Source organism: Phoenix dactylifera, unplaced genomic scaffold (assembly GCF_009389715.1).
Source record: "Phoenix dactylifera cultivar Barhee BC4 unplaced genomic scaffold, palm_55x_up_171113_PBpolish2nd_filt_p 000100F, whole genome shotgun sequence".
Classification (NCBI taxonomy): domain Eukaryota; kingdom Viridiplantae; phylum Streptophyta; class Magnoliopsida; order Arecales; family Arecaceae; genus Phoenix; species Phoenix dactylifera.
The window spans coordinates 1,242,604-1,265,739 of record NW_024067682.1 but is presented as its reverse complement, the minus strand read 5'-3'; the positions used below and the strand labels follow the sequence as shown (position 1 = coordinate 1,265,739).

The following is a 23,136-nucleotide window of genomic DNA, read 5'->3' as shown; positions in this document are numbered from 1 at the left end:
GTTTTTAAATGTATAAATGACTTAGTGCCATTTAAGTCTCCAAATTCATTTTCAGCTGGACCTAACCTGATTGTTCTTTCCTATGGGCCATTGCTTTTTTGGTGGTTCTTTGAGCATAGTTTCCATTACTGATACAGTAGTCTCTTATCTGAACACAACAACTGGGGAAGATGTGAGAAGCTAGAGGGAGATGATCGGGTAACAGCATTTAGATGTATTCACAAGCATGGGGATGTAATCAAGGATCAAATTATGACAATTCATGTGATTCCCTGCATTGGTCATACATTTTGCACCATTTCTTTCTGATATATATATATATATATATATATATATATATATGTTCACTAGATGTGCATGCATATGCCCGTAAATATATATTGCACATCATTTTTTTATTTTCCCCTTCTGCATGCATGTCCCCATTGCCTGTTAGGGGTATGATTTTTAGGAGAGAATATATAATGCAACAACACTGATATGCTGCTCTGATAGAAAATATGTGACTTGTTTAATTGTTGGGTGTACCCATGTGGAGAATCGCGTGACTATCGCTTCATTCTATTTGGGGGGAGGGCCCCAACTATGGTACCAGCTGATCCGACAAGAGGGTAAAAGCATCTCTTGGAAAGAATTCACTGAGGGTCTTCATATAAGATGTGGACCTACTCAATTTTTTGATCCATTTGGTGAACTTATTTAATTGCTCCAGGAAGGAAGTTTTCGTGATTATCAAAACAAGTTCGAAGCTTTGTTGGCTAAGTTGGGTCATACCTCAAGAGAAGCAAGTTAGTTGCTTTATCAATGGCCTGTAAGAGAGCATCAAAGCTGTTGTTCGTGCAACTCGACCTCACGATTTATCTACTCCCATCAGCCTTGCTCGCCTGTGTGAAGCCCGAAATCTGGAGCTGAGGAAGAACAACCCTCGAGACACAAGGAAGGCCAATTTCAGCCAGCAAAAAAGCCTTGTTACTCGCTCCAGTCTACCTGTGAAGCACTTGCCACTCGCAGAATTGAAGGAGTGGCAAGAAAAGGGCTTATGTTTTTGCTGCAATGAGAAATATGGCCCTGGGCATCGCTGCAAGCGACTCTTTATGATTGAAGCATATCAAGGTGATGAAGAAGACAAAGTCGTGGATGATGAAGAGGAAGATCATGATGAAGATGATGAAGTACCGAAAATTTCATTGCATGCTATGAATGGATCCGATGCTCCTAAGTCCTAACACCATAGAGATACTTGGGAGTGTTGGAGGTACTATCATCATTGATTCCTGTTGTTTGTTTGTATTGTGAATTTATAAAATAAATTGAATAATAAATATATGAATAAATAAATCTGACCTCTGAAGATTCAACTATGTTAGATTAAGGCTAGTGTTTGACACTATATCCTTAAGACAAATTTCGCCCTCCACACAGGTGCTTTGGATCTTGTGAGCGTCTGCCTCCCAGGATACAATGTTCTTCACAAACAAAAGGAGCACACCAATTTGTTTGTACGGCGAACCAAAAACTGAGTTTTTGTACTCTCTTTGAATGAACTCACTTATGCCCTCTAAGAACTCTAGAATGAGAGAACTAGATGAATTGGAAAAATTCGGTGTTTAGAATGGTTGGAGGAAGGCTCTATTTATAGAGTTTATGGTGACTTTTCAGAATAGACACCAAGTAAAGAGACATGTCTTTTCTATTCAAATGAATAGACACATCCCTATGAATAGTTATGTCTTTCATGCTAATAGTCATGTCTTTTAAATGAAAAGATGCATCCATACAAAGATGCAATAAAAAGATGCATCCCTACAAAGATACAATGAAAAGATGCAACTCTTTTGAAGAGACATACCTCTTCTAAGAAGCACCATTTCAAGTGGGTCATTTTGCAGCCTATTTTCTCATTCACCTATTATAGTCTAACAATCCCCCACATGAATAGAAAATTGGCTGAATGCATGTAAATGTTAATGCAGACACTTAAGAGAGTACATTGCGAAAAGATTCTGCATCGAGATAGGTAGCTTTTGGCCTTGAACCTTCTCTAGTGAAAGGCTATCGGATTTACTGGCTAAATAGTGAAAAAGATTTCTTGAACTATTCAGCTGATTAAGTAAATCGAATCAAATAGACTTCACACAGTCTCTTTTCTAACACAGTTAGTTCTCATGATTGTATTCATTTTGGCCCTGAACAACTCCTGGTATTCATGAGTGCTCTAGAAAATTCAGCCTTATAAAAATTCTCATAGAAACGGCCCCTTCACACTCATATAGGTGACTCTTATTAGGAATATCCTGCTATATCCCACTTAGATTTTCAAGATATAAGAGTTCATTAAAAGCGAAGCTTACCCTTAATTATAAACGCTGCAGGCAGCACTAGTTAATCTTAGGAATAGGTTGGAGATCTTGTCTCCCTAGTGCTTATGTTAAGCCACACATAATTCGGTTATCCCTTTGAACCTAGATCTTGGGATCTCTAGTCAACTAGGTTGGGTTGCCATTATGATGACTCTTTAATTATAGGCTTTAATCCCATTCCCCTCGATGTGCAATTTACTTGCTCTCTAGTTAAACCTTTAGTAAGCGGATCCGCAAGATTCTCTTTAGACTTTATATAGTCTATCGATATAATTCCATTTGAGAGCAATTGCCTTATGGTATTATGTCTTCGACGGATATGTCGAGATTTACCATTATACATATTACTCTGTGCCCTTCCTATTGCTGATTGGCTATCACAATGTATATATTGCTGGCATAGGTTTTGGCCATATTGGAATATCCTCTAGAAAATGTCGAAGCCACTCTGCTTCTTCTCCTGCTTTATCTAAAGTAATAAATTCAGATTCCATTATAGATCTTGCAATACATATTTGCTTAGAGGATTTCCAAGACACGGCACCACCACCAAGTGTAAATACATAACCACTTGTGGATTTTGTATCTTTGGTATCAGATATCCAGTTTGCATCACTGTATCCCTCAAGTACAGCTGGATATCTTGTTAGTGCAAACCAAAGTTTAGAGTATATCTCAAATATCTAAGCACTCTAATAATTGCCTTCCAATGATCAACTCCAGGATTGCTATATCGGGTCTAGTGCAATTCATGACATACATTAGACTACCAATTATACGAGAGTATTCCACTTGAGAAATGCACTCTCCAGTATTTTTGGCTAAATGAAGGTTTATGTCAACAGGTGTTCTAGCTACATTGTTATCTTCTTTGTTGAACTTTTCAAGTATTTTCTCAATGTAGTGAGATTGAGATAATATAAGTCCATCAGATGTTTTAGAAATCTTAATTCCTAATATAACATCTGCAACACCTAAATCCTTCATGTCAAACTTACTGGATAGCATTCTCTTGGTAGTTTTAATGATTTCATGATTACTACCCAGAATGATCATATCATCCACATAGAGGCAAACAATGACATAGGCTTGGCTATCATTTTTGATATAAACACATTTATCACATTCATTGATTTTAAATCCATTTGTGATCATGTGTTTGTCAAATTTCTCATGCCATTGCTTAGGTGCTTGTTTTAACCATACAGGGATTTAACAAGTTTGCACACTTTCTTTTCTTGTCCTCGAACAATGGTACCTTCAGGTTGTTCCATATAAATCTCCTCATTTAAATCACCATTTAGGAAAACTGTTTTAACATCCATTTGATGTATTTTAAGGTTATACAATGCTGTAATAGCAATTAGCATACGAATGGATGTTATTCTCGTAACAGGCGAGTAGGTATCGAAATAATCAATACCTTCCTTTTGCTTGTAACCCTTTGCCACAAGTCTAGCCTTGTATTTATCAATTGATCCATCAGCTTTCATTTTTCTCTTGAAAATCTATTTACTACCCAAATGTTTACTTCCAGGTGGAAGATCTACCAATTCCCAGGTGTGATTTTGCATAATGGATTCAATTTCACTATTAACAGCTTCTTTCCAAAAAGGTGCTTCAGGAGTGGACATCGCTTTCTTGAAGCTTTGAGGCTCATTTTCTAATAAATATGTTAGAAAATTGGGACCAAATGACTTTGCAGTCTTTGCCCTCTTACTGCGTCTAATTTCATTGCCTCTTTCTTTTTCAATGGACTCATGATCCATATCACTAGTTGCAACATCATAAGTTCTTTTATGAGAACTTGTATCACTTGTATTTTTACATGGAAAAATATTCTCAAAAAATGATGTATTTCTAGATTCAATAATTGTATTGACATGTATTTCAGAAATATTAGATTTATGCACAAGAAATCTTTAAGCACTACTGTTATTTGCATATCCAATAAATATGCAATCAATGGTTTTAGGTCCTATTTTGCTCTTTTTGGGAGTAGGAACCAATACCTTAGCCAAACACCCCCACACTTTTAAATATTTGTAGAAAGGTCTTCTACCTTTCCATGCTTCATAAGGGATTTTGTTTGTTTTCTTATGGGGTAACTTATTGAGTATGTAATTTGCAGAAAGCAAAGCTTTCCCCCACAAATTCTGAGATAATCCTAAACTTATCAACATAGTATTCATCATCTCTTTTAGAGTTCTATTCTTTCTTTCAGCAACATCGTTTTGCTGAGGTGAATAAGGCGCAGTAGTTTGGTGAATAATGCCATGTTCTTGACAGAATTTATTAAGCGGTGCATCATATTCACCACCTCTATCACTTCTAATTGCCTTAATTCTTTTGCTAAGTTGATTTTCAACTTCATCCTTGTATTGGACAAACATATCTAATGCCTCATCTTTGCTTCTAAGTAAATACACATAGCAGTACCTTGTGTAATCATCAATAAAAGTAATAAGATACTTTTTTCCTCCTCTAGTTTGAACATTTTTCAAATCACATATGTCAGTATGTATCAATTCTAAAGGTTCAGTACTTCTTTCTGTTAGATGTATGCCCTAGAAGCCAATCTGGCTGACACATTATTAATTCTAGGGACATAATTCTGTACTTGACTATTTATTACTGAATAAATAAAAGGCATCTTATCATTCATATTATTTATGTGTCTATGAATCGTCCAAGAAATTAATAAGATAATGATGCATATTCTCAAGAGTTGAGAATTTGAGCCATGTATCATTAGTGATTAATTTCTAAATGCTCCTGATCAATGGATCATCACGAGGACGGTGATCGATCCGATCAGTGCACAGATCACTTTCCTTCTGGATGGACGAGACTTGAGTCCACAGTGTAGGGACACTGAAGTGATAGTGCATGTGCTTGTTAGAGAACAAGGGTACTGAGCGTGACCAAGACAAGAAGTCACTTGGATGTCTATCCACTCGTCAGTGACTTTCTTGATGTTGCAGTAGTGTGACTGGTCCTTTGATCTGCGGTGCTTCGGCTACTCACAGTGAGGTTATTGTAGTTTGACTGCACACATACATGGTCTCTAGCTATATGGGTCCATGCAGTGTAGATTGGCTGCAGTAGGTTCACTGTAGGAGTAGGGTATGCACCTACAAGGAATCTATCGACCTTGATAGAAGAAGAGTGATCCTATGTGATTTGTTAGACTGAGTTCTAAGATCTTGGCCAGGGCAGTAATATAAAGTGGAGAAAGAGTTTTCCACTATCGAACTCGAGTCGAATAAATTTTGACATATGACAGACGATGGGGTTTGACGAGTTGTCCATGACCTCCGTCCTGTAGGGATCCACGATAGTAGGACTGTATCACATGGTAACTACACCTAGAGGTTCATCTTTCTATTCTACTGGGTAGCCACTACATGCTGCTAGGTGTCACTTGTGGATGGTGGGACTCACAGGGATTATCTCGATGATCGATAAACCCTAATGAGTTGAGTTGGAATCGTTCCAACCCATTGAAAGGAGTTTTCAATGATATAGTGATAGAGATCATAATATATCTCACTACCAGTCAGAGTAGAACCTATGGGGTCACACACACTAGAAGTATTGACCGATCCGATGGTTGAAAAGTGATTATGAATCACAAGTAATCAATTCGATTGATATTCAGTTGAAGAAGAAACAAAGGGAATTAATTAATTGGACTTGAAACAAGAGTCCTACTTCGAGTAGGATTCCTAGAGTCCTAATTGGATTAGGACTGGGAATCCTAGTTGGAGTAGGACTGGAATTCCTACTTGGAATAGGATTCCTGCAATCCTAATGAGATTAGGAGTTTTGAATCAAAATTGGATTCCTACTTGGAGTAGGATTCCTAGAGTCCTAATCGAATTAGGACTTCGGATTCAAATAGAGTCCTAATTGGATTAGGACTAAAATTATATATGTCCTAATTTGGATTAGAGTTTCTTAAGTCACAATTAATTATTAATCTAATGAATCAATAAGACTCCTAATTGGATTAGGATTGAAGAGTTCAATTGAGTCAAAATTGATTTAAGTTCTAATTGGATTAGGACTTACCTAGATTGGATCCAAATTGGTTCACCCTTGGGCTAAGCCTAATTGGATTAGGGCTTGACCACATTAGGGCATTCCAATCCCTACCTAATATGGATTAGGGTTTACCATGAGGAAGGGGATACCCCTCTTAGGAAAGATATCAAGAGCTCCTAAATGTTAGGAGCTCTACATGTCTATAAAAAGGGACTTGTGGGCGGCACCTAGGGCATAGAAGAAGTGCTCTCTCCTCTCTCTTACACTTTCAATTGAATGAAAAGAGGATCTTGTTAGTTTTGATTCTATACAAGTCTCACATTTATTACTAGTATCAATATCAAATTTAGGCAATAAATCTAAACTTACCAATCTACGCATAGTATCAAAGTTAACATGTCCTAATCTACCATGCCACACATTTGAGGACTCAATAATATAAGCAGAAGATAAATTCTTATTATTAATAGATGGTACAATGTCATTACATTCATCTTAAAGAGCCCTTCGCTCACGTACCCTTTGCCTAAATAAATTCCACCTTTAGTGAGTACAAATTTGTCAGACTCAAAAATCAACTTAAAGCCATTTTTGCTCAACAATGACCCAGACACGAGGTTCTTTCTAATATCAGGCACGTGCAGCACTTCGTTTGGAGTAAGTTCTTTTTTCGAAGTCATCCAATATAACCTTGCCTTTGCCTTCAACTTTTGAAGTGGCAGAATTACCCATGAACAGTTTTTCACCACTAACTGTTTCATAGGAGGTGAACATGTTCTTATCAGAACATATGTGTCGAGTAGCCCCAGTGTCTACCCACCATGTCTTGGTATTGGAAACCAAATTTGCTTCAGATATGACAGCAGAAAAATTTAATTCTGCAACATTCGAAGCTAGCTTATCCACGTCGGTCTTTAATTCTGCCCCAGTGCATCTCGTATCTTTTAGCTTGGGGGAGTTGAAAAAAAAAAAAAGCGACAGCCCCAACGAACCCTATTGTGCGGAAGGAGAATCAAGAAACAGAAAGGGATTCGGACTCGCCTGGTTCATGTCTATCGAAGAGGGATCTCAGATTATATTAGCTTGTGGAGACTTTTTCTTAAAATTCTTGTGTGCCTTTCGGTAGCGACAATCCTTAGCACGATGGCCGGGTTTGTTGCACACATAGCAATTTCCCTTGAATCTCTTTCCGTTGCGACTCTTGGTATCTTGTTGATCATTATTCTTTCTTTTTCTTTTGTTGGTCTTTTGTCCCTCTTCCACCACATGAGCCTTGGACTCCATGAAATGGTTTCCAACCTTTTTCTCAGAATTTCGATTGTCTTCTTCAATTCTCAATCTAACAATCAAGTCTTCAAGTTTCATCTCCTTGCGCTTATGCTTGAGATAATTTTTGAAATCCTTCCAAAGTTGTGGTATTTTTTCAATAATTGCAGCCACTTGAAAAGACTCACTTAGTATCATCTCTTCAGCATGAATGTCATGGATGATCACTTGGAGATCTTGAACTTGACTTATGACATCCTTAGAGTCGACCATTTTGTAGTCTAAGAATTTGCCCACAACAAACTTCTTTGTTCCAGCATCTTCCGTTTTGTACTTCTTGTCCAAGGATTCCTATAGTTCCTTTGTCGACTTGAGAGGACTATACACATTATATAATGTGTTGTCCAATCCATTGAGAATGTAGTTTTTGCATAGAAAAGTCAGAATGCTTCCATGCTTCTACAACAGCCATAGTTTGAGCATTCTCTTCACCCTCGGCAAGAATAGGAGCCTCTTCACGAAGAACCTTCACAAGATTCAACGTAGTGAGATAGAACAATATTTTTTGTTGCCATCTCTTGAAATCGTTCCCATTGAACTTTTCGGGCTTCTCTCCATGGCTCACATGTGAGGTAATGGGAATGGCGGTAGGCACCACATTGCTTGAACTTAAAGCCATCTCTAATTACTAAATAAATGAATAATCTCAAATTAGAATGAGTAATATCAAAATTTAGTTTGTCAAGTTAATGCAAACCAACAATGAACAAATTTTGCAAACAGAATTATAAAGTGTATATATAAAACTATTTGCAAAAAATTAAATAAATACAAAATCACAATATACACAATATAAAAAGTGAAAATCTATCTTAAGATTGTTGTTTGTTTGTATTATGAATTTGTAAAATAAATTGAATAATAAATATATGAATAAATAAATCTGACCTCAAATGAAGATTCAACTATGTTAGATCAAGGCTAGTGTTTGACACTATGTCCTTAAGACAAATTTCGCCCTCCACACAGGTGCTTTGGATCTTGTAAGCGTCTGCCTCCCAGGATACAATAATCTTCACAAACAAAAGGATCACACTAATTTGTTTGTACGGCGAACCAAAAACTGAGTTTTTGTACTCTCTTTGAATGAACTCACTTATGCTCTCTAAGAACTCTAGAATGAGAGAATTAGATGAATTGAAAAAATTCGGTGTTTAGAATGGTTGGAGGAAGGCTCTATTTATAGAGTTCATGGTGACTTTTCAGAATAGACACCAAGTGAAGAGACATGTCTTTTCTATTCAAATGAATAGACACATCCCAATGAATAGTTATGTCTTTCATGCTAATAGTCATGTCTTTTAAATGAAAAGATGCATCCATACAAAGATGCAATGAAAAGATGCATCCCTACAAAGATGCAATGAAAAGATGCAACTCTTTTGAAGAGACATACCTCTTCTAAGAAGCACCCTTTCAAGTGGGTCATTTTGCAGCCTATTTTCTCATTCACCTATCATAGTCTAACATCCAGGAGTACTCATAATTTTGTAAGGAGGTAGCACAGAGAACAGGATTCCTCCAAGAAGAATTGTGCTATGCCCCCCCATGGTCCTATTGCTTATATAGGGCTTTCTAAATTCCTATTATACCTTTTTCATGGCCTGCTCCATATCTTATCTTTGCAGCCATGTTGCAAGAAGTCATTAGGCGTGATGGTGGCGTCTGGAGAGAGATTGGAGAGTGAAGGCTTGTGTACTGAAGTACCCTTAACAATGCAGGACTTCAATTTTCAGTGGATATTTTCGTTCTTCCGTTGGAGGGAACTCAATGGCTTAAGACTCTTGGGCCAATTATTTGGGATTTCTTGGAGCTAAGGATAGAGTTCCTGTGTGATGGAAGGTTGATCAATCTCGATGGGATGCGAGAACCCAGCAAAAAGAAGGGGGAGATTGCAGCCATGTCTGAAGGAGCAAAATCAGCACTTGATCGTTTGTTGGAGAAGTTCCAAGATATTTCGCAGCAGCCAAAGGGTCTTCCACCCCCTCGATCACATGATCACCAAATTCCCTTGATACAGGATTCGGGTCCAATATCGGTAAAGCCTTACCGGAATGATCACTATTAGAAGACGAAAATTGAGAAGCAAGTAGAAGAGCTGTTAGTTGCCGAGGTGATCTGCAAATCCAATAGTCCATACTCATCACCTGTCCTCCTCGTCAAGAAGCATGACGGAACATGGAGGATGTGTATCAACTATAGAGCTCTAAACAAGATAACAGTGAAGGATAAGTTTTCTATTCTTGTTATTGAAGAACTCTTGGATGAAGTATATGGACTGCAGATTTTTACAAAGCTCGACTTGAGGTTGGGCTACCACCATATCAGAGTTTCACCTGAAGATGTTGAGAAAACTGCATTTCGGACCCATCATGGCCACTATGAATTCTTAGTAATGCCATTTGGTTTAACCAACGCGCCCTCCACCTTTCAAGCACTGATGAACGAGGTATTCAAAAAATTCCTCCAAAAATTTGTTTTGGTATTTTTTGATGACATCCTCATACACGGTAGTTCATACGAGCAACACTTGAAGCTTTTTTTTTTTTTTTGCTAAACCGGAAGAATCATACTACACGAGTACGAATACAGTCAAGAAAATCAAAAAGCAGTACATCTCGGAGAGCACAAGGCAACTCTGCCTCACCCACTTACAGGTGTCCTGCAGAATGATTGGCAACAAAAGAAGCCATCCAATCAGCTGCCCCATTGGCCTTACGAAAAGTATGCTTCGCCTGAATGGCTATACTTGAAGCATTTCGAAGAGGTGTTCTCTATACTAAGGGAGAACCGGTTGTTTGTGAAGAAAGAAAAATGTCATTTTCGACAATTCAAGGTGCATTATCTTGGCCATGTGATCTCGGAGAATAGCATGGAGGTTGATCCAGAAAAAAACACTACTATGATCCAATGGCCTAAGCCACATTGTCTTAAGGCTTTAAGGCGATTCTTGGGACTTACAAGATATTACCATAAGTTCATTCAAAATTATGGTAAAATTGCTGCACCACTAACTCATATACTCAAGAAAGATGGGTTCGAATGGACCAAGGCATCAGAAGAAGCATTCAAGAAGTTGAAGACTGCAATGACTTAAGCGCCGGTACTAGCCCTTCCTGACTTTTCAAAAATATTTTTTGTAGACTATGATGCTTGTGGTGCAGGGATAGGTGTTGTTCTTCATCAAGAAAGGCTTATTACCTTTTTTAGTCAAGCACTACAAGGAAAACAACTGCACCTTTCTACTTATGATAAGTAGATGCTGGCACTAGTGGTGGCTATCAAAAAGTGGCATCCATATTTACTCGGGCGACATTTTATTGTTGGGACAGACCAATGGAGTTTGAAGTACTTATGGACTCAAAAGATTACTACTACTGCCCAACAACACTGGCTTTATAAGCTCATGGGATTTGATTTTTTAATTGAGTATAAGAAGGGCGAAGAAAATGTGGTAGCAGATGCTCTATCCAAGCAAGACACCAAGGGAAGCACAGAGGAGGCCGAGTTAAATGCCATTTCACAACCTTTGCCAATTTGGCTAGAGGTGATCAAAGAAAAAAATAACTCCAACCCTTCTCTAATTGCATTGATGAAGAAAATTCAAGAAGGAGAAGCATTGGGACCATAGAGGGTTTCCGATGATGTAATATTTTCAAGGAAAGAATTTATTTGGAGGAAGTGTCTTCACTCAGTAAGGAGATCTTGAATCAATTCCACAGGAGTTTTTATGAAGGGTACCAGAAAACTCTCCAACATGTGAGAGCCTGTTTCTATTGGAGGGGCATGGAGAGAGACCTCAAAAAATTATAGGAGTGCAATGTTTGCCAAAGACACAAGACTGAAAACTTGTTACCTGCAAGACTTTTGCAGCCTCTTCAAGTGCCAGAGCATATTTGGGAGGAAATCTCCATAGATTCCGTGGAAGGATTGCCGAATTCAGGAGGAAAGACGGTGGTTTTCACTGTAGTTGATCGATTGTCCAAGTATGCACATTTTCTTGTGGTTAGCCATCTATATACTGCTGTAAGTGTGACTGCTGTCTTTTTCGATCAAATCTTTAGATCACATGGAATGCCTAGGACTATTTTTTGTAATCGTGATGTTATTTTCACAAGTTCCTTTCTATACTGAATTATATCGACTGCAAGCTAGCTTTAATTTCAGCTCAGCTTATTGTCCTCAAATAGATGGCCAATCTGAAGTAGTAAACAAGACCTTGGAGATGTATCTACGTTGTTTTACCAATGATCAACCAAAGGAGTGGAGTAGGTGGTTGGCCTGGGCTGAGTACAGTCAGGGCCGGCCCAAGTCTTAGGCGACTTAGACGGTTACCTGAGGCTCCGCCCGAAAGAAGGCCCAGACTCGCGGTCAGCATAGCTATTGTAGCTAAGGCCCTGTTTGGAGGAGCTGTGGGCAGTAGAGCTGTTGGAAGTAGAGCTATCTCAAGTAGAGCTGTTATAAAAAGTTGTTTGCTGTTTGGTAACTACATTTGTAAAGTGTTGTAGCACTTTAACATATGTTTGGTAAACAAGCTGAGAAAGTACTTTTGTATGACAAAATTACCATAAAGGACATTGCATAGTATTATACAACAGAACATAATAAAACATAACATATATTAATACATAAATATACGATATAGTATAATATTATTGTAATATAAAATAATATTATTATAATATAATATAATAGTAATATAATTATTATAGTAAATTAATTTTTGATAATATAAAATAATATTAAATTATTTAACATAACATATTAATGTATTATAATATAATGTAATATATATTATATTTATAGTATAATACAATAATAAAGGTATAAAATATTATAATTATTAGTATAAATTAATTTTTCATAATATAATAGAATATTAAATTATTTAAAATAACATATTAATGTATTATGATGTAATGTAATATAATATAATATTTATAGTATAATACAATAATAAAGGTATAAAATATTATAATTATTAATATAAATTAATTTTTCATAATATAACATAATATTAAATTATTTAACATAACATATTAATGTATTATGATATAACGTATTATAATATTATATTTATAGTATAATACAATAATAAAGGTATAAAATATTATAATTATTAGTATAAATTAATTTTTCATAATATAACATAATATTAAATTATTTAAAATAATATATTAATGTATTATGATGCAATATAATATAATATTATATTTATAGTATAATACAATAATAAGGGTATAAAATATTTTAATTATTAGTGTAAATTAATTTTTCATCCTCCGAATGACCATTTATCTCTCTAACAATTTTTCTTGCGGAAGGGAGTTTGACGGCTAGGATTCTTTGCTCCAGTAGATTTTTAGGTTTATAAAGGAATAAACTATGTAATTATTATATTTTAATATGAGCATTTTTGTTAAAAATACAGCTTTCCGACAAAGCTGAAACAGTATTTTCGGAAAACTCCAAATTGGAGCTTCTCCCCAAAAGTTGTTTTCAACTTTCCGCAAAAGCTAAAACAGCTTTTCGGAAATTTTACCAAATACTATTTTTTATCAAAAAGTATTTTTGGAGAGTTAGAAAGTATTTTTTGGCCCTTCAAAAGCTTTCCAAACAGGGCCTAAGCTATAGTGAAATTGCCTTCGCTACGGCCTACGGGCTACTTCCTTCGCTAGCTCGCTGTGGGAAATTCCTTCCAGATGGCAAGACGAGAGAAACCGAATTCTGAAAAGTAGAAATCCCACCGCACTGTTGCAGCCAGGAACAACCGAAAGAAGATTTAAAGTCTTCTTCCTTGAGTTCCTTCGCTGTAAAGCAGCTAAAGCTGTCCTTGGTCCCAAATCCCAGCAGGCCGCAGCCGTTCCCAAGCCGGGCCCTTCCCGTCTAAGTTCTTACGGTCTAAGCCGTCTTTCCCAATCCCATTGCTTCTCGGCGTTCTCAGGTCTCGGCCGGCACTCTGCAGTCAGAGACTCAGAAATGAGGCTTCTCCGCGTTCTCGGGTCTCTGTTTTTGCTCTTCTTTCTGGCAGAGCTACAGAGTGGGCCGTGGCAGCCTGGCAGGGGAGTGGGGACGACCGGACGAGGCGACGAGCTTGGAGTCCCCTGCCCCCGGATCTCTCGGTCTCTCCTAGTCTCCTTTTCCGAGCAACATAGAAGCCTTTAGTTTTTGGCTTGGAGTGGCCGACTGGGCTGTGGGGACGACCGGAATCACCGGACGATCTTGGAGTCCCTTGTCCCCGGATCTCTCCTTTTCCTACTCCGAGCAACCCAACATAGAAGCCTTTTCGGCTTGGAGTCCCTGGCTTTTCCTTTTCCGGAGTCCGGCGAGCTACGGCCTACCGCCTACGGCTACCGGGCTACAGAGAGGGAGAGGCTTGAGCCTTGAGCCGGAGTCCGGAGAAAGAATATTCAGGGCTCCTTTTGTCCACGGGAAGTTTTTTTTTTTTTTTCCTTCTAAAAATATGATTTTTGGAAAGCAAGCCCATTGGAAGAGAATTTTCGGCATATTTAATTGATAATGAAAAAGTGACAGATTTTCAGAGTGCTTATGTTTAGTTGACTATTTACTTCTCTGAAAAAGTTATGTATAATTTTTATTATATTCTTAATAAAAATTAGATTTTTAATAATTTTTTAATATTGAAGGACTTTTTTAAAAAAAATAAAAATAGAGTGATTTCCGTCCCACGGAAAAGTAACTTCCCATGAAATGTGGGAATTATATTTCTATGGGAATACAACTTTTCTGTCTTTCTCTTTTGAAAACTTCAACCAAACAAGAAGCATCTCATTACTTTTTCGTTGGCTACACTTTTCCTCCACCTTTTTCTACGAACCAAACGAGCCCTCAATAAGAAGGGGAGCCGGAGTCCGAGTAGCTCTGTCACTGTGGCCCACACCTGTGGCCAGAGTTTTATTGGATCTCCTCTCCTGTTCGACTTGGCCCTTGGGCGGGTGGGCCTTGGGCCGTTTGTTGGCTACTTGGGCCTTGGGGACTGGGGAGCCAGCCAGCAGCAAGAGAGGCTGAGAAAACCAGATTTTTGTGGACTATACGGTATAGCCACAGATCTTCACTCTTCGGTTTCCTTTTTCAGTTTAGATCATTTTAGATCATATTTCAGTTTCCTTTTCAAAAATAGTGATTTCTTGATTATTAATTTCTTCATCAAAAATAGTGCTTCGGTGTCGCACAGTTGCAGGCAGCTACTAGGCACGCACGGGCATTCTTTTTAATTTTCTGTAAAATTAATAATTTTTTGATTATTAATTTTTTGTTTTAAATTTGCAGCGTTCTCGAATATCAACGGTTGCGATTTCAGCACCGGCACACCGCTTTTCGCTGTCGAGTTCGGCACGACGGCACTGTTTATCGAGACTTGATTTCGTTTTTCTTGACATAATCAAGTTTTATCATTTTTATTTTTTTTATATTTTGATAATTTATTTTTTTTTTTGGTAACTGTCTTAATTGCTTTGTTTGATAATATTATTTTTAAATTTAAATATCTAATAAAAAATATGAATGTGGATATGAAAAACTCAAAAAAAAAAGAAAATCGATATTATTATTTGCGGTCAATTAGGTCATAAGAAAGATTGAATGGATTAGCTATCTTATCGATGGAAAATAGTATTTTAATAAATCTGTTATAACACAAGTTGGCATTCCACCATTAAGAAGACCCCATTTGAAGTTGTGTATGGAAGAGAACCTCCGACACTTCTTTCCTATGTTCCTGGAACAGCTAGAGTTGAAGTTGTGGGTTTGGAGTTAGCTAAAAGGGATGAGATTCTCAAGGAAATTAAGCAGAACATGAGGTTGGCTCAAGAAAGGATGAAAAGGGTGTATGATGAAAACCACAACGAGCGGGAATTTGAGCAAGGAGATTGGGTCTATTTGCGTCTACATCCCTATCGGCAATCCATTTTGCTTTACGAAGAAATGTCAAATTGGCAGCAAGGTTCTACAGCCCTTTCCAAATTATTAAAAAAATAAATCCAGTTGATTATAAGTTAAAGCTGCCTGAGGATTCGAACATCCATCCTATGTTTTAGGTGAGCTTGTTGAACAAAAAAGTTGGAGGAGCTTCGGTCATAATTCTAGGGCAAAGCACCGGTGGACTAATAGCCATAGGGATGGAGCTCAGAGCAGCATAGGAAGGCATCACCTATGCTAGGCGAGTTTTGGGCCAGAGTGCATCATCCTCGAAGGATACTCAGCCTTGGTGATTGAGAGGTTACAAGGTGGGGAGCGAAGGAGGATGAGAATCCTCTGCTTTGTGACTTCGGATGCTGGAGGATTGTAGCACCTTTCAAGCTGTATATGTGTACTTGGTCGCCTCCTTTACTGCCTAGCATTCAGGAGAGGTCCTGTGTGCTTGTCAGGGGGCTATTCCTGCATCGCTTTCTCAATTTTTTTTACTTGACCTGCTGGCTGCACTCATGCCATAATGGTACGAGAAGCCGTTGTACCTTAAAAAAAAGGAGAGAAAAAAAAAAAGAACAAGATTGGCGAGAATGTTATTTCTCAAGATGCCCATGGAGCGGGGATCCTTTGTGCCCAGCTGAGCCATGCACTGCCAGCGCTTTCATGGCTCCCGCTGACACAGCATGTAGGTCGTAAGTGATAAGGTGCACGGTCAAGGACAGAGGTCGCATTAGATTCACCTTTCTTCACATGAGTCTACCATTGAACCACCCATGGTCACTTTGAGATTTGTATGGGGCATGATCCAATGGTTAACCCCGCAAAAAAAAAGATCAATCGTTCTTTACAACCTGAACCCATGGGCAATCGCAAAGCAGTGTACAATGTTTAGGAGTTATCTGCAACAGACCGGCGTAAACCCACAGTAGGTCTAACAAAGCGATTCTGACGCAATCCTTTTGTTGCAGGAAGGCAAAGGTTTGAAACAAAATATACGAGCCACCAGAAAGCCAAAGGCATGGAACAAAATGTCACAAAACAAAGAAGACTATGCAAACCAATGTCAAATGTATAAGATCATTTTCTTTCTACCATGTATCACCGATTCTTGAGTTAGAGCTGAAAGCGGGTCAAACTAATCCGAGCATATTCATTTTTGTATCCGATTCGAATCGAATTCGAATAATATTTTTTTGAGTTCAATTAGATCTGGATACGAATTCGCATAGTTAATTCAAAAATCTTTCAGATACGAATACACATGATTTTCCTAAATCCAAATCTGAATATCCCTATAACAAGATTTAAGTGAAAAAAAAAATTAAGTTAAGTTAAATCAAGAAACCAATTAAATGATTAACCAAATTTAAACTAAAAAAATCCAGATATCGGATTACTGTAACTTAAGATAATAACCCAAATACAGAATACCCGATTCGAATAAAATCTTTCCAATCACTCCACATGCCCGAAAGGCTCAAACATCTCATTCGTCCATTTCGTTCATCTATTCTTTTCGTCGTCTTCAAGCAACTAAAATTTCGAAGGTCCGTCCGTGAAATGCCTTAGAGGCACTATACATCTCGTCTACTTCGGTGACAAGCAACCTTGAGCAGTATATCCTTTATAAAATTATTATTATTTATTATTAATAAATATTTATTAAAATTATATTTTGTTAATTAATTTTTTTTTAGATCTTCATATTCATTTACAATAAATATGAATATGCTTGATATCTAATTCGTATCTATATCCATTTAAAATAAATATAAATATTAATTTTAATATCCATATCTATATTTATATATATATATATATATTTAAAAATATAAATATAAATATCAATATATTAATATTTGATCCGTATGTGTGTTTTATTCACGAGGTTGTACTTGTTTTCTGTATCTTAACATGAATGGCGTGGCATTTTCTAGTAAATGAATAATAAACAGAGAAGGCCCAACACCGGGAGTACAAATGTTTCCTGGACAATGTACTGACAATGAAGAGAATAGAGAAGGCCCAACACTTAACAGTAGTATATCCTCAGCAAAGCACTTGGGCTCCTTTTGGAAGGTATGCTTTGGAGGGCCAGAAACCTTTTTTGATGATTTTGAAAAAATCGATAAAAATTTTGAAAAGCTTTCAGACTGCCCTAAAAACTGAAAAAAAAAATGTTAAAAAAAATCCAATTTAGAGCTTTTAGAAAAAAGGTCTACTTAGGAAACTGTTTTTAAGATGAATAGCCTGCGTCGGAGTCCTAGTAACAAAATTCTTAGAAACTTAATTTAACATTAATTTATTAATCAGCAATACTTCATAGTATTAGTTTTTGACGGTACAATATAATAATAATTAAAAAAATATATGTAATATTTTTTATTATTATTTATTGATACTAAAAATATTTTTTTAATTTTGTTACTAAATGGATGTTAAAATTTCATAGCATTTCAAAAATATAGCAACCAAACAATAAAGAGTTTTTTATGAAAAGCTATACTAGTGGGAGGACAAAAACTCCACTATTTATAGATGCTAAACTAGGCATTCATACCTTCACACTCCCCAACCTTTAGAAAGGCTGTGGCATGCACCAGCATCCATATAAAAAAATAATAAATAAATAAATAAATAATTGTGCAAGCAAAGCTGTCCAATATAAAGTTGGCCTCACAGAACCAAACAATGTCGAATTACATCCAACCATTATGTCAAACTACACTGAGCTGGTGGTTCAAAAAAGAAGAGGTTTGTGTATGATCATCATACCAATGATTCAGGGAAAAACAGCAATGGTTATTCTATCACTTGTGATAGTTCATTACGTAATACAAGAAGCTGCTGCTGAACCCTGCCCAAAAATCGAGTTGGCCACCGTCATTACCTCACAGCAGCAGTGCATAAAACCGATCTTGTTACAGGATCCTCCAATTCATTTGAACCTTACTGCTTTGACTGCATCACAATTCCAAAATTCATTAGCGTTTCTATCACTGGCTTCTGTTAGCACCAGTCATGTCTATGATATCTGACTAGTAAGCACTATAAAAATGAAGCCTTTTACAAAATTAGCCAATCAATAATACTAAAATGTACAGTCCCCAATATATCACAAGCCACCAATATTAGTTACACTACAAGTAAATTGGTTCTTCCCGAAATTCTTTTAACCAATGTATAATGTCTAACTTGCAATCATCCAAGCAAATTTAGCATATAAAGACATCATGCCAAATTATCTTTCGCCCCAGAGAATCACAAGGCATCACTGATAGTTGTTACTTACAAATTATAGGTTACTCCTAGATTCTTTAACCAAGGTATAATGTCTGACTTGCATCGTAACGATGATTTACAGCTAGGTCTGGGGGGCTGAGATGGTAAAACTCGTACCAGGCAGCTGTAATATGATGCCATTCAGTAATTACTATGAAAAAAGAAGTGTTCAACACATTCACAATTTTTGCACAAGGGTTCTGGGCCTAAATGAATGGTGCAATGGCTACTAGAAAATACTATTGTATATACATAATTCCTGAAACCTAGGAATCTTTCTCAAATATTATAATATCCTAATGTTTTTCTTCTTTTAAAAATTCCATAAAACAAGGTTCTTAGAATGTATTCATGAAGCTTTAAATGTATTTTTCTGGTTGGTTGCTTTATAATGTAGATATCACAGAAATTAATATGCTAAGTAAATTTTCCACAAGCAAAGGTTTATCAATTAATTTTCTGCATTCCTTGGTTGTGACTTTCTTCAGGATAAAAACATGAAGAAAAAAAAAACAATTATACAGTCCAACTCATTTATTTTAATAGTCTGTACAGACCTGCTTTCAGAATGCTTGCCAACCAAATGGGCAACTTGAGGACCAATTGTGTTTATTACTACTTTTGCTTTCAAGCATTAAATTGAGCATGCAACACTAAGGTTTAATTCGTGTAGATATTTCATACATTTGTGCAATCGATCTTCGTTCATACTGTTACATTTCATGAGAAATAGGAAAATGATGCTACAGACATTCAATAAACAATGATGCACAAATTGTACCTCTGTAGTTTTGACTATTCAACACCATGCACAAGTATCCAACTATGGTTCTCATGCCATACAAAACACATTCATGATATACACAGGGTTCACTAGTAGTCCAAGCAAGGATAGTCCAAATAAGAACTCTTCAATCATCTCAAGAAAATAACGCTACCATATCCTATTTGCAATAAATATAAAAACAAATACCTGGGAGTACAAGAAAGTCCCAAGGACAGCGATGGCAGCTCCAAGTGCATTGATGGGTTGGACAGGTGTGTGGAAGATTATGATGGAAGAGACAATGACAGATATCCGCTTCATGGTGTTACCAATACTAAATGTCAAGGGAGAGATTTCATCCAAGGACATATAGGAAACCTGGTTGTACAAGTGGTAGAAGACGCTCTGGGCTGCAATCCACCTGCCATTTGAAATGAATAGATAAATGTTACTTCTAATATAGTAGAAGCAAGTTTAAAATTGGCTCCTTTGAAGAGTGTCCATAATCAGCCAAAAGAGGAGCTATTAAGTGTGTTTGACATGCTATGTGCAATGATAAACAAAATTCAACCAGTATGTAATCAGAAAGACAAAAAAAACAAAGAAGGCAATTGAAAGTTGGTCAATGGTGTCATTTGTAATGAACTTTCTAACTAAAAATTACATGACAAATTAGTAAAATACAGGTTGAAAGACTTAGAAATTAAATTAGAGAACTAAAGAATCACGAGAATCTTCACTCATCAAGTGAATAATGTAAAACGTTTGCTGCAAGTGCACAAAAATTTAGTCTTCCAACTACAATTGATCACTGTGAATTGTGAAAAGGACTGCACAACAACTATTATTTAATTATCCCCTGTCCTGATGGAGACAATTTGGAAAATATAACTTCTTTCAACTTAAGTAACTGTAGCACGAGTGTCATAATGGGCAGTCTGAGTTACTGCCTTAACAACAGAAGATTATCTAAAAAGAGAGGCCAAGAAACAGGTATGCACTTACCAGACAAATTGGGGACCAATCTGTGAAAGTGCGTTCTCCCAGCCAGCAGCCCACATCTGTGGGCCTTCAACTGCAACAGCAAAAGGTATGAGTATGAAGAGCGACAGCAGTGAGAGGCAAGCATAATAGTTCATCCCGCTGACCGACTTCCCCTTCATCCCCCTCTTGGAGAAGATGTTCCGGAACACAAATGCCAGATTGGATATCATTGCACCCATAAAACCTGGAATCCCAACAAACATATATTGACACTTCGACAAATCATTGTGAAATACATCCAACCAGAAAACTACAGTGAATACTTCCCATAATAACCCTCAAATCTTGAAGTATTCGAATTACCCATGAAGTATGCCAATTCAACAATAGTGGATGGAAAGATAAGTAGAAATGGACCCAGTTCAGCTAGATTTGTTTGAAAGGCAATAAAAGAGCTCCGAAAGTCAAAGGGTCGCAAAAAAGAAAAAGGAGTGTAAAATGTTTCTATACTAATTTGCAAACAACAAATTTTCTAACATTCATCTTTTTTTTTCCTCTTCAGAATTTTGACTAGATATAAAAATTTAGAAAACACAAAAAAACAAACGAAAAGAAAAGTTGAAGGGCCCAATTCAGTTCTTCACCAAGTCAAATAAAACAAAAAGTTATCTAGGTTCCCTTTAGCATCAAATAAGGAAAATATATCTATCAATTGTTTTTGTGAGCTTTTAGGAACTTTTTGAGTCTCTGAATACTAATCCATAAAGTCAAAAGCATCTCTTGACATCTTAATTTACATATGAAGCAATATTGGGAAGATTTTTTTGATCTGTAAAAACACTGGCACAGCAACTTAAAATCAAATAAACCCAAATTGCATAAGCTTTTCTAAGCAAATTCTTTGAATTCTTCTTCTTACCAGTCATGTTGAAATTGAGCTCTGTGACCGCGGCAAGAGCACAACCACCAATAATCGGCACAAGAGACAGATAAACCGGCAAAGGAAATCTCTCTCCCAGCAGAAACCTGGACACCAACACGCTGAATGCTGGCTCTCCACTCTTAATTATGTGAGTAAATGACACTGCCACCTTCGACATGCTCACCGTCGCTGCCACATGCCCGATCGTATGAGCCACTGCCACCTGGTGCAGAGAAAACCGATATCTAAAAACGCCAATAAACAGCGATACAAACCCCAAAAGCCAACCAAAGATTCGATTTTTATTACCGGGAAGAGGGTTTTCCAGAAGTCGAAGTCGGTCTTGGGGGCCTCGGCGATCCTTGTGGCCCAGGAGGCCAGCATCATGACGGAACCCGTGGCGAGGGAGAGGGTGGAGGTGAACCAGGGGTAGGGGAAGGCATTGAGGACCTTCTTGTTGTAGATGTTGAACACCACGTTGAGAGCCCACCAGGTGGCGAAGTAGATCCCGATCTTTACCTTCTGACCGGCGGCCGAGCGCGTCTCGCCATGGGAAATCTCCACGTTCTCCGACCTATCGGCCTGGTAGGCCTCGCGCTTGAAGCCGAGCCCCCGGGGCTTCGTGTCCGAGAGGACTCCATCGCGGTAACCAAAGCCAGAGCCATCTGGAGAGGCGAGATACAGGGGTTTCCGCGAGGAAACGGAGAGCTTAGGGTTTTTTACCGCGCAGATGGAAGGAAGGATCGCAAGCTGCGATCTTGGAGCCGGGGATTTGGATCGGACGAAATCGGCGACAGCGAAGGCCGCTGCGGATTGCTTCAAAGAGCAAATCATATTTCCAAGCGATCGGAACAGAGGAGGCAGAGATTAAGATCCGAACTTTAGGGTTCCCGGAGGCGGAGAAGCCGATGCAAGGTTTTAAAAAAGGCGATTAAATCGAAGATGAGAACAAGGAAACCAAGGAACTCAAAAAGATTCCTCTTTTCCTCGTTCCGGCGCCTGATATCTCAAGTTCTCTGGTTTTCGGAACTGAGTTGTCGAGAGAAGAGATCGAAAATGGTCAAGCGGCGCTCTCCGGTCAAATAAGCTCGAGAGCGATAGGAAAAACTCGGTAAGCGGAAACAGGCGACCACAACAAGTCTTAGGAATTTATAAAATCGGAACCCTAAAAATCTGGAGACCCGGAGGTCTCGATATAGAAGGAGAGAGAAAGATACGTAATTTCAGCACAGAAGGGAAGTGGGTTGGTGAGCGAGAGACAGAGACAGAGACAGAGAGAGAAGGGGGAGGGTAGTTCAAAATACACCCCCCCGATTGCTCAGGACACCCCCCAAAAACCAAAAATAAAATACCCAAACTAACCTTTAGTGTAATTACCATATTGCCCTTGAAATTTTCTCAGTACACCCCCCTTCCTCCTCCTCCGTCTCCTCCTCCGTTTCGTTTTGAAAAGGAAAAAAAAAACCACCCCTCAAACCCCCCTTAAACCCCTCGATCCATTTACATCGTTTAGGCGATCT

At 37.7% G+C, this 23,136-nt stretch overlaps 1 protein-coding gene across 1 annotated transcript; it reads right to left on the bottom strand.

Moving 5' to 3' along the window:
* Positions 1-18,292: 18,292 nt before the first annotated feature.
* On the bottom strand, positions 18,293-22,886 carry LOC103697857 (glucose-6-phosphate/phosphate translocator 2, chloroplastic-like). Its single transcript, XM_008779797.4, has 5 exons — positions 21,926-22,886; positions 21,614-21,839; positions 20,716-20,938; positions 19,918-20,131; positions 18,293-18,623 (listed from the first exon to the last, which is right to left on the bottom strand). Exons 1-5 carry the CDS (start codon positions 22,448-22,450, stop codon positions 18,612-18,614), a joined length of 1,200 nt encoding a protein of 399 aa, XP_008778019.1. The 5' UTR covers positions 22,451-22,886; the 3' UTR covers positions 18,293-18,611.
* Between the last annotated feature and the right edge of the window lie 250 nt (positions 22,887-23,136).